Consider the following 12132-nt stretch of genomic DNA (forward strand, 5'->3'; position numbering starts at 1 on the left):
AAAAAAGAGACATTGAGAAGAAAGAAGAATATATTCAGTATCGGCAGAGTTGTAACTTCTGATAGTGCTCTGATCTAACATAAGATCCAAAACTTGCATATTTTGATGAAGTTAAAAAAAAGAAGATATAAAACGAATCATTGAAAAGAAACAAGTTCGGTATTGGCAGATTTGTAATATACGATAGCTTGCTCTGATATAAGTAGCAATATAGAACTTCGCATCCTTTAACCAAGTTGAAAAGAAACACTGAGAAGACAAAAAGATCATTCTGATTCTATCACCAGATTTGTAATTTGTGTAATTAAGCTTAAAACTCGTTTTCTCCAGTTAGACAATCAATCATCTTCCTCATCACTATCGCTTTCTGAAGTGGTATCACTTTCACCTCCGTTTTTCTTCTTGTTTTCATTGTTTGCTGCTTGATTTGTAATAGGCTCATCACTGTTGTTGTTTGATTGTATCACATTGTCTCTTGCGCGAGGAGGAGTAGTCAAAGCTGCTTCGATATCTGTCGCATCTAAAACCACCGGCTCGCCAATAGCCTCATCAGACCCGACCCTCAATTTGGTTAAGCGAAAATGACCGTCTTTAACATCGTTGAGCCACTCATTTCGTGTCGCAGATTGCATCTTCTTGAATCCAACTTGCAGCTTTTCGTCGGTAAGTCTTGATCCTTCTGTAAGAACAATAGATATTGGTAACACCCTTTTTTTCGATTCGGCTGCAGGGTCAGCAGTCTGTGGGAAAGATTGTGGGGGAGTGTACCCTAAGGTTTTGTCTGACGGCCAATACAAGCAGAGCGTCAGATATGAAATAAGACAAAGTTAGTAAGGTATTGGAAAGTAACTTACGTGTAAGAGCTGCCAAGAGGCGTCCTAAATCCACCTTAATCTTGTCACTAGGCTGTTGTTTATCAGGACGTTGACGTTTTGGTTTGTTGTTAACCGAGGCAATGGCCTTCGCCATCGAGACACCTTGCGAGTATGTAGCAAAGACAGTTGCAAAGTGACAGGTTTTGTTGGCCCAAGTTCCTATTTGCGGGTGAGTCGTGTATTGCTTGAGCCATCCCAACTCGGAGGATTTGTTCGGGGTCACGGTGCTCGTCGCCACAAGGCAGTAGGCAAAATCTAAACGATTAGCTTCACATGAGAGCTAATTGATATAAGCGAAGTAAGTATTATGAAAATGAAATGAATATATCTAAATGTCACTTACCTGATGAGCAATCTTCTCGATAGCCGTCTTGGATTTGCGCTGAAGCTGAGCTGTTGAAGGACTGGTTGGAGGCTTGCCCAGTTCGTTGTCGACTTTGACCATATCAACTAACCGTTCATATATCGGCCGATAGAGCTCATCCTCTTCAACGGTCAGCTTGTGAACCTTTGGAATCGGGATAAAGGAGTCACCGCTGTGCTCCTGCTCTTCTGGATGATCGTCCACCACACATTCTCCAGTTTCGGGGTCCAACAACAGGTTAGGCACACCAGCCAATGCGTAAAAGTTAATGGGCTCAAAGACTGCTTTCTCATCGTCTGAGAGCGCTCGCCACCTGGCCCCGGTCTTCCAATTACGGTCACCCAGGAAATCTCCGCCTTCTTCTTGACCTCTCAGCGGCACTAACAATTTCAAACGAACAATAACAGGTCAGTCACTTGTATGTTAATTTCAAAATCAAGACCCCCACTTACTTGGTTCGGATAAGCAATCCAAACAGTACTGGAGGAAGATGGTATAACGGCTAATTGCTCTTGTTGCCGACATCTCGGGTCTGATAAGGAAGATGCAAAACAATCAATAACATGAAAAAAAGAAAATTCACAATACATATGAATACTTACATATAGGACTTGATGGTGGCTTCGCTCACTTTACCAATCATAGCCAGCATGAGAAGCTCGTTCTTGAATTGATTGTAGACCAATTTGACACGATCATGAATTTCAGATGGCAGACGATTTTGAGTCGAGGCCTTATGTTCTTCAAGATGTTCACGGATACGGCCAAGAGGCCACAATTTCATCATAGTCATGTAATTGTCAAGTGTTGGAAGGATTTCAGGTTGATTCGTAGTGTCGCCGAGTGTTTGATCGTCATTTGATCCGGCACCGGTAGACAGATCATTGGTAGAAGGTTCTTCGGGGTTGGTAGTGTTGTTACGGACTCGTTTAGATCGGTTAGTAGAGCGGGCAGCCTGTGGAGGTCTCTTGGACAAAGTAGCACGAGTTGAGGTGTTTGAATTAATGGGGCCTGGAGCCAAATCTTCTGCTTGGGTACGTTGATTGGAAGACTTGGAAGCGGCGGATACTCCTTTCTTCCAAGTGCGAGGAGCCATTCTGGATATTGTAATATGAAGAAGGAAGTCTAAATTTAATTAGGAATTTTTAGATAAGACTTTATAATGGAATTAGTAGGATATTTGAATTTGAAAACAAATTTTCGGAGAAGACTTTTAGAATGGAATTTTGACAAAGCGATGATTTGATTTGATTTGTTAAATTTGACAATCTTTGAGCTATACGAAACTAGTAAGTAGAAATTGAAGATTCGATGATTTGATAAAAAGGGAGATTTTGCAGCAATATGACACTAGATAGTTGCACAAAACTATTTCACTTGAAAAAAGGTAAAGGTTGATTTTTCACGATATAGTTGGTAAACTAGTAAGCCAAATATAACTTTTGAAGAGATGATTTGATTCAATTGATTAGGGAGAAATTTTGACTCTAATGGCATCCGGGTTAGTTAAAAAGGAAATTTTGAAGGAATCGATCATTCGATTTGAGACATTAGAGTATGTATGTATTCCAGAATAATCCAGCCAGGTAAGAAGAAAATCTGAAGAAGAAATCTGAAGAAGAAGGAGGAATTTGATTCGATGAGATAGGGAGTCTATCAAAGGTGCTAGAAATGATAAATTGAGATGATCGGTAAGAGTAGATGGAAGGGATTGAACTGACTGTCTGACTCTTGTTTGTGAAGTTTTCAATTATAGATCTTTATGGAAAGTTAGGAATCGGGATGATATCAATATTGATATATCAAAGGAAATAGTATCACATAACTTACGTCATTGAATTATACATATGAACATATGTTAAATGTTCATATGTATATATATACATACATATGAACTTATATGTAATTGTATACTCCACCTTCGACTTTCAGAGCAGGTAGGTTGTACCCAAAAAACAAAAAAATAAAACAAGGCATGAAGATGAGGTGCCATCAATTTTTGGCAATATCAAACTGTGCATCAAATTACCAGCTCTATCTACCCTGAGAAAAACCAGCCTCTGTTGCAGTTTTAAATAGTATCTTTGGTGAGTTTGGGGCAAGAGTGGGAAATGCTAAAGATTCAAAAAGTGGGCTCAACCAGTGAAGATGAAGAGCAATCAAATTTCTGGCTTAACAAACTAGCCATTTTTTTTTGTATTTCCATCCCCCACGCGGAAGACTAAGCATTATAGTCCTTTGATCTGGGTACTTTTTACAAATTTGAGTGTAGAATGTGATAACCAAATATGAGAAACATGATGTACAGTGATGAAGATGAAGAGATAGATAACCAAATGCATAATGGAAATTGTTCAACTTGAAGTAAGGCAACTTCTATATTAATGGTATTTACCCAAAACTCTTCATATTCAAAGTGCTATAGTGGGATTGATGCTTGAGCAGTGATATTTGTACATATTTGAGGTGTACAATTGGAACATGAGCGTGCTGATGAACCTGTGTAAATACTTATACATAGTGATCATTTTCAGGTTGCAGATATACACACCTTTTAAGAACAACATTTTGCCCCAACTGTTTATCTTCAAAGGGTTTGACTAGTTTTAATGCTTCAGTGAGGCAATTTGTACCAATTCAAGGGCTACATTAGGTGTAAAGTGCTGAAGATGAAGAGATAGATATACAAATATGTAATGAAAAATGTTCATCTTACAATCAAGCAAAATTTTCATTATCATCATTCATCCATAACTCTTTCTCTTAAAAGGGTTTGACTAGATTTTATGCTTCAGTGCGGCAAATTGTACCAATTCAAGGCTTACATTTGGTGTAAAGTGATGAAGATGCAGAGATATATATACAAATGTATAATGAGCAATGTTAACCTTGTAGTAAAGCACAACTTTCATTAATAGCAATCACTCAAAAGTGTTCATCTTCATAGTGTTTGAGTGGGTTTTATGCTTCAGTGCGGCAAATTGTACCAATTAAAGGCTTACATTTGGTGTAAAGTGATGAAGATGAAGAGATCTATAGACAAATGTATAATGAGCAATGTTAACCTTGTAGTAAAGCACAACTTTCATTAATAGCAATCACTCAAAAGTGTTCATCTTCATAGTGTTTGAGTGGGTTTTATGCTTGAAGGGTGAGGATGTATGACATTTTTGAGTAATGATGTTGACATATGAGAATGAAGATGAGGAGTAAAGGGGAAATATGATTAATAGAAGTTGTCCAGCGTCCAGACTTACACATATTTCATTATAAACTTTTTTTGGTACTCAACCTCTTAACTTGATAGTGTGATGTTTGTCAATAATTTGGGGCCAAAAATTCGAAATAAAAGTGATGCAATGTTTGTCAAACAATGCATCCCATGGTTTTGGCCAAGATTATCAACACAAATGTGACCCAACCAAGGTGAAGATCAGGATTTATGAAAAAAGTATTATAATGAAATATGTGCAACTCTACAAGCTGAACAATTTCTAACAATCAAATTTCCCATTACTCCTCAACTTCATTCTCATATTTCAACATCTTTACTCAAAAATGGCGTATTTCCTCACCCTTCAAGCATAAAACCCACTCAAACACTTTGAAGATGAACACTTTTGGGTGATTGCTATTAATGAAAGTTGTGCTTTACTACAAGGTTAACATTGCTCATTATACATTTGTATATAGATCTCTCCATCTTCATCATGTTAACAAATATTTCCCATATTTGTTTATCATGCTCTAAGCTCAATCTTGTTTAAAGTACCAAGATCAAAGCACTATAATGCTTACTCTTCCGCGTAGGCGGATGCAAATTAAAAAAATATGGCCAGTTTGTTAAGGCCGAAGTCTGATAGCTCTTCATTTTCACTGCCTGAACTCACTTTCCAAATTTTTGGATTCTCCTGCTCTACCCTCACACAAGCTTTATCTGCCAGAAGTGTAATTAAACAAAGGTGCCATATTCTCAGGGGAGATAGAGATTTCAATTTCATTGCCAGTTTGTTAATGCACAATTTGGGTTGCTCCCCATCTCAATGGGTTGATATTATTTTTTGATTTTTTCAGTATCAAGGGTCACCAAGTGTTGAATCATTCAACTTGTGGATTTCCTGAGAAATCTATGTAAGGAGGAAAGCCTTGTTTTTTTTATCATTTGCTTTCTTTGATCATTAATTCAAAAGCTTTAGACTATGACCAGTTAGACACCGACCAGTTAGACAACAAGTTCAACGAACCCGTGTTAGGTAAAGATGGTGGAGTAGTACAAAAGAAAGTTGCACTACCCTTCCGATGAAAAAAGACGTCATGGATGAAGACCGTCAACGTTCATGATGCCTTGGTATCATACAATTCAAACCGTTCAACTGATTCAAATGGACCCAATTACAAGTCCGAAAGGGGTCTTCTTGACCATTTGAATCAGATTCGAATACCCCTTTGGGAGAATCCCTGCGCATAATCTGTGCTTATTTAACTATCTAAACATAAATTCTTCGTTAGTTGTTTTTCATCCGACCTTCATTGATTGTTACTACCAAATTTCTTTATTCTTGGTATTCAATTCGCGCTCCACTCAAAATCTTTTGTTTTATTCAAGTCGCTGGTGCGCACCAATCAACATGGCACCTCGTGATGCAAACAATCCTCTACGTCCAGCAAATTGGTTGAAAAAACCAAGACACAACTCAAGTCAATCATCTCAGATGTTATTGGAATGGGAACAAATTGAGGAGAATTGGTGTACTCAAAAATGTGATTCACTTAGCCCTGCACTAATCCAAAACGTAGCGCCTAGGCCGTCGACTAGCCAGCCTTATTTCGATTCGGATATGCCGAATGATGAGAATGAGCTTGACTACGAATATCAGCATCATTTCGAAGACGATAACAAAGACGATCCTCCATCTTCTGACCCGGAATCCAATACTGAATCCAATGATTCCCAGCAATCAATTGCTTCTAATCCCGGAACAGGGATCACAGTCACTGCGGCAAGTGGGATTACAAACCAAATGCGTCGTATCCGAGAAGAGAAGCAGTGGCAGGAAGTTATTGCCCCTATGTTTAAAGTCTTCATGCTTTGCAAACAAGAAACTTTCAACTGGAGTCGGTCCAACTGGGATTTGGACAGAAAAGATCAGTGTTGATGTTCTGTGGCTAAGAAAAGAATTCGGCACCTAGCCATGGTGGATATAATGAGTGGGTAATGTATTTTAAAATACTCAAATACAACATGATTCTAATGGGGTTTCGAAACATGAAAGCACACACCATCCAGCGGGTGGAGTTCTGTTCATGTCAACCAGACCAGGTTTGGCTGATCCTGATGGGTTACGTTGGCGGTTCGCCAGTTCATCCCGAGATCGCGTTCTCGTTGCGATTTCTCCGGCTGCATGACTTCATCTGGAAGTTCTGCTGTGTTTGTATGCATCCTCTGGCACAGGCGTTCGATGCTTTTCATTGACCGGCCCGAGATTTTAAGGAGGATGTCACTCGGAAGGTACGTCCTATGTGTCATCTGACCTTTGTTTATTCTTGAGCATTAAAAACTTACTCAACTTGTTATATCCAGCCTACTAGATGGGGACGACAACTTTCCTGTGCAGTTGATGCGTACAGACGGCTGAACCAATTGGAGCAAGACCTACAGCTCCAAGCACTGGAACTCTTTAAAAAAGAAAAGCTAGGCGCTAATTGCCCGCGCTGTTTTGGAGCGGACAAATATTCTAAGGAGGAAAACGAACCAGACTACATAGTCTGTATTGACGGAAATTTCCAGCAGAGAAGGCATAAATCTGCCAGTGTTGAGGTCAGCGCAATTCCGATCCGCTATCCAAACCTCTTCCTTCATGTGAATGAAGTCAAGAAGTGGGATACGTTACACCCTGGCTCTGCAAATGAACCACTGGTAAGTTAAGATCAAAGCCAACATCTAAATTGTTTAAGCTAACATATTACCTTCTGCTCAGGACCCTTGCACGCAGATGCACACTGCTGCAAACAACTCACGTAGTTCCTCTACGTGGCGTGCCTGTGATGATACAGGCCTTTTGGTGATGGTGTGTCGCCATGACCACGTGTTAGCCTTTGTTAATATAGTTCAGAGTGGTGAGAAGTCAGTTTTCTCATCGCCATTTGGGGTCGTATCACATGAATAACAACAAGTACTTACATTTGCCTTGTAGAGCATATTTTGCTCCTCTCATCGACTGGTTAATCAATCAGTTGGATGAGACTGATTCCAAGGTGGGCTGGCTTTATGACATCGGATGCAACCTTGAGAAAGGTCTTGTCAGAGTGAGAATCTCATATTTAATTGCATCAATCATACTCTCAACCGCTGATATTTCTTTCACCCAAAATAGCACAACCTCTTTGAGCAGGAAAGATTGAAACATCGGTTCAAATTTGGTACAAGCGTGTTCCACGTGTATGTACACAGTTGGAGTTGCCAATTAGATTACAACCCAAGAATCAACCTCGGATGGGGCTTGTCGGATGGTGAGGGCTGCGAGCGGTGTTGGTGTAAGCTGTGCAAGTTGGTTGCTGCTCTGCGATATTCCACAAAGCAGCATCAAATTGATGCGCTGGATCTCAAAGCAGCACATGAGAACTGTATCTTGCGGACTGACTCTGGTAAGTCTCTGGTAAGTCACAAATTATAGGATGTTTTATACTCATCTGTGCTATCAATCTCAGTTCATTCCTGCCTACACAAGTTGGGAACGGCCAAGAGAACTTTGGCGGAGAAGCGCTTGATCCTTGATGAGCTTCGAATAAAGCGCGAGTATACTCATATCTATTTTGAAGCACAGTGGTCTCGTCAAAAACTAGTCCAGGCGGAGGTCATTGGCGACACAAATGTACAGCAGTTGGAAAACCAAATCGAGGAGTTGGTTGAATATCAAGAAGACCTGCGAGAGGCAAAGTAAGTGCTTCTTGTCTTGAATTTTCAACTGATCAAAGCTAATATAATGTGTCAGATGTCTACAGAGAGAAAAGGGACTTACTACGCAGGCGCCAAAGGAGAACCCCCGCCGAAAATAGGACTCTGGCAGGTTTGCTGGGACACATCATCTTCCTTGAAGAGGAAGTAGACCGAGTATCACTGGAGCTTGGTAGTGACCTGTTCAGGAACATGCCAGATGCCTCAGGTAAGGTATGAACATATTGCATATGTTCATTTTTAGATATTTACTACTATCTTATATTCCAGACCCAACTCGGCTTTTGTTGATACAAGTGAAAGTGGCCAAATCAAAACTCTACTAGGCAAAGGTGGGAATTATTGAACTGTCGAAAAAATGGGAAACAGGTTTTGTGGTGGCTTTCAAATTATGGCCAATAGCAAATATCTAATTTACTCTGCTGTTATAACAGGCACCTCGTCTCAGGTTCGGATGAAGAGTGTAATGAACACTAAACAGAAGTTATTCCGAACAAAGTGGAAGACATTCCACGATCTCGTTGTAACCTACAATGAATCTCATCCAGACAATCCTCCATTGATAAATTATACACTTGACGAAGCCAAAGCTTTGCCACTAGACGATGCGTTTTGGAACTTTGGGTATCTGACACATCCTGATGAAGCTTGGGCTTCGGATGCAGACACCCAGAAGGGTATTCAAGCTTACTTATTGTACTGTCGCTCCGAAGAGGAGTTGCGAAGAATCTCGCGCAAAGTAAGACACATGCTGAGATGGTCTTTGGCAACAGATGCAAAAATTGAAAATGTTCTGAGACTTTCAGACTCAAGTACGTCCTTTTGAATTCTATACTCCCTAAGATTTGTGTCCTGTGTCTGACGTTACATCTTGCTAGGGTGGGACCCAAAGGCAGCGGCACTGCGAATAGACTTGGTCACTGGAAGTACACGTTCACGTATGACAAAGACCGCGTGGGAAGATTGTACCGGCGTGTTGAGATCTCTATACCACAGCCTCCTCCTTGATCACGCAAGACTAGTATTTCGATGGGATATTCACCTCTTGTCCCTACTGCACCGAACCCAAAGCTATTGTGGAGCAACCATTGCTGAGGACAGTGCTTTAGAGTTGAGGTGGAAAGATATGCTACGTAGAATAATAGGATGATTTTATTGGACTTTTATTTTATATCTTGATCCCTCTGACCTGGAATACATTGCATGAATGATAATTCATCATATTGATTTGATTGATGGGAAGTGCAAAAGTGAGACAGTGAGACCTAAATGTGAGGGTGGCTGAGTTTGGTCGGTGAGCGTGTGAGAATCAAAAGTCCCAAAGGCAGATGAGTGCAGATGAGAAACCCCCTGAAAATTGCCTGTACACACGCTTGATCAAAAGTTGATGTGTGCAGATGAGGACAGATGAGTGTCCCCCTTTTTTTTGATATACTATACGTGTCATGAGTTTTGAGTCATGAGGTATCAGATGAGTGCAGATGAGTTTGCCCCGGATTGTAATGTGCAGTATAATTTATAATTGAATTTCAAGTGTGTACTATGGCTTTTGAGTCTCATCTGGATTATTAGTGCAGTCAATTACAGATGAATCTGCATGCTTTTGTCAGACTGATCTGTTGATATGTTGATGGATATCCATGACTGTGGCAGATGAGTCTGACTACAGCACATGGATTTTGAGTGAGAAGTTGTGAGTCTCATCTGAGTTGATAGTGCAGTTGGTGGCAGATGAATCTGTATGCTGGTGCCAAATTGGTCTGCTGCAGTCATAGCTGTGTTAATAGCCGTGACTGTAGCAGATGAGTCTGGCTACAACACGCAGACTCAATCTGATGTCAGGTTTGGCCAGATTTGGTCAGATGAGCCTGACTTGGGCTGTTCTTGTGGATCTTGCACTGTTACAAGTGTCTCAAGGTGTTAGGGGGTAAAGTGGTCTCTGAGACCTTTTTTTGAGTGTTCAGGACATGCATGAACACTCATGAAATGAAGATTAATCATAAGGAAATTTTGATGGAATTGACTTCTGATTTCGAAAAATTTCCTCAGATGACTCTGGCGCATCTGTTCTCATCTGCAGGCGGTTTTTCGGCATCAAGCCGTTGATAATGCGCTACAATATCCTCGGGTATAAGCCGGGCAATCCCGGTGTGGAACTAATAGCACAACAAGGGCTATACAGTGCTTTGAAAGAGGATAATCTGCAAATATGATATCTTTACAGAAGGTGTCTGTGACTGCTCTTTCTGAGAATCTTTAACAAACTGGACTTTGTTGTTAAAGTCTCCTGATAACAGGGAAAAATAACCAGGACTATGATAAAAGAGAAAAGTATCTGTTGATAAGGCACCAGTGAAATTTAACTCAACACAAAAGTGTTATTCCAAGTGAAGCTTTTTAGCTTATAAGACCAATAAAATAAATTCTCTTATTATTTAATAAGGGCAGTTTAAGTGAACTAGGACTGTGTAGTGATTCTTATAATGATAAAAAACTACTACACTTTATCATAGATGAAGAAGAAAGGGAAAAGTACAAAAGTGGGACAAAGACCAAGCCATATATATCTGATTTTACAAATTAATAATGGTAAACAGCTTTCAAAAACCAAAAAGATGACTAAAAAGTTGGTAAACAGCTATGATGCAATGATTCAATGATCTTCTACACTTCCCAAATTCGCCATTTTGAGCCATTTTAGCTAGTACAAATATGTAGTATGATGTAATGTGATCAATAGATCTTCTACAAGTGATTCTTTATTCATTTACCCAGCAAAGATGACTAATTGCTACTGCCAAGCTTTTCTTATGATCAATTTGTGATTTGTTGAATGGTAAACAGCTATTATAACTTCTTTAACTCATATATATTTTCGTCTCCAATCCTTTATAAACCCTTTACTAATAATGATTCATCTTCTTATAGTCAATCTTCATATATAAATGCCTTATCCACCTTCATTTCTAATATTAGAAGAGTCTTTTTGATTACCAATCAATTCTAAGATGATGGTGCTGTGTATGAATGATGAAAGAATGTGTTTCTGATCTTCAATAAGGACCAGGCGCAGATTCGAGCGATTCTTTACTATTTGAAGTACATTAGAGTGGTTTTTGGCTTTGGTATCAGCAGGAAGGTTAAACTATAGGACGAGTGACAGCCTTGTGGATGTCACTCAGTCACCTATCTAATCCCATGCCTGGTGTTTGAGATACCTCGATGACATGCCGATGATTGAAACTTCATCCTGGCTGCCCGATTTCACCTGCCCCCTTCTACAAATCCTCTTTTACATATTTCAAGTGGGCAAACCCATAGCTATCATTCGTGTCATCTGGGTGAAAGGCACCTTGAAAGCCTCGATTAAAGTGCAGATGAGCACTTGAATCCAGTGATGTGCACTCTAAACCAGTCTCCAAATAGAAAATAGACTGGTTTTTGACGTCCTGCGCAGTTTTCTCATCACGAGATAACAGAAATAGCGATAGCAGAAAAAGGAATAGAAAAGCACCTTCCTATTCCTTCACTAACAAAAGGACTGGCTGCGTAAAAGCCCCCAATGCTGCGTTTGCCCGCGTCATCGGCTGTGTAGATGACGTCGAGCCTCACTGAAACTATAGGAGGCTCGACGTTTTAAAACGAATGTTAAAGTTGATCGGACTGTGCACGATGTCTAAAAGTGGTCCTTTGTCTACTTTGCAAGCGAAAACGTGAAAAATCTGGTAAAACGAGTACCATATCGACAAAATAGTAATAACGAATCGCTCGAATCTGCGCCTTCTCTCTAATGACTAATTCATCTACCCTTTTCATTTGATTTCATCAGCTTGATTATCCATCATGGTTGTTTGAGCTCATAACCATCTTCCTTAATCCAAAAATCGAAAATCGAAAATTTCAACCTGTAACAACCCATAATTCACACTGATACAGCC

The 12132-nt window shown here is 39.9% G+C and overlaps 3 protein-coding genes across 3 annotated transcripts; 2 read left to right on the forward strand and 1 right to left on the reverse strand.

Moving 5' to 3' along the window:
• Positions 1–11: 11 nt before the first annotated feature.
• On the reverse strand, positions 12–2988 carry MELLADRAFT_76935 (uncharacterized protein; the record flags this gene model as incomplete). Its single annotated transcript, XM_007406586.1, has 6 exons — positions 12–781; positions 855–1155; positions 1219–1268; positions 1410–1619; positions 1692–1771; positions 1842–2988. The coding sequence occupies 6 exons, from the start codon at positions 2333–2335 to the stop codon at positions 339–341; spliced, it is 1578 nt and encodes a 525-aa protein (XP_007406648.1).
• Positions 2989–5867: 2879 nt separating this feature from the next.
• Positions 5868–6395, forward strand: MELLADRAFT_60541 (uncharacterized protein; the record flags this gene model as incomplete). The annotated part of the gene is made up of 1 exon (XM_007406336.1): positions 5868–6395. The coding sequence occupies one exon, from the start codon at positions 5868–5870 to the stop codon at positions 6393–6395; it is 528 nt and encodes a 175-aa protein (XP_007406398.1).
• Positions 6396–8109: 1714 nt separating this feature from the next.
• MELLADRAFT_103474 (uncharacterized protein) lies at positions 8110–9344 on the forward strand (the record flags this gene model as incomplete). Its single annotated transcript, XM_007406337.1, has 3 exons — positions 8110–8176; positions 8337–8402; positions 9073–9344. 3 exons carry the CDS (start codon positions 8110–8112, stop codon positions 9342–9344), a joined length of 405 nt encoding a protein of 134 aa, XP_007406399.1.
• Between the last annotated feature and the right edge of the window lie 2788 nt (positions 9345–12132).

The sequence above is a fragment of the Melampsora larici-populina genome (assembly GCF_000204055.1).
Source record: "Melampsora larici-populina 98AG31 unplaced genomic scaffold MELLAscaffold_6, whole genome shotgun sequence".
Taxonomy (NCBI): Eukaryota; Fungi; Basidiomycota; class Pucciniomycetes; order Pucciniales; family Melampsoraceae; genus Melampsora; species Melampsora laricis-populina.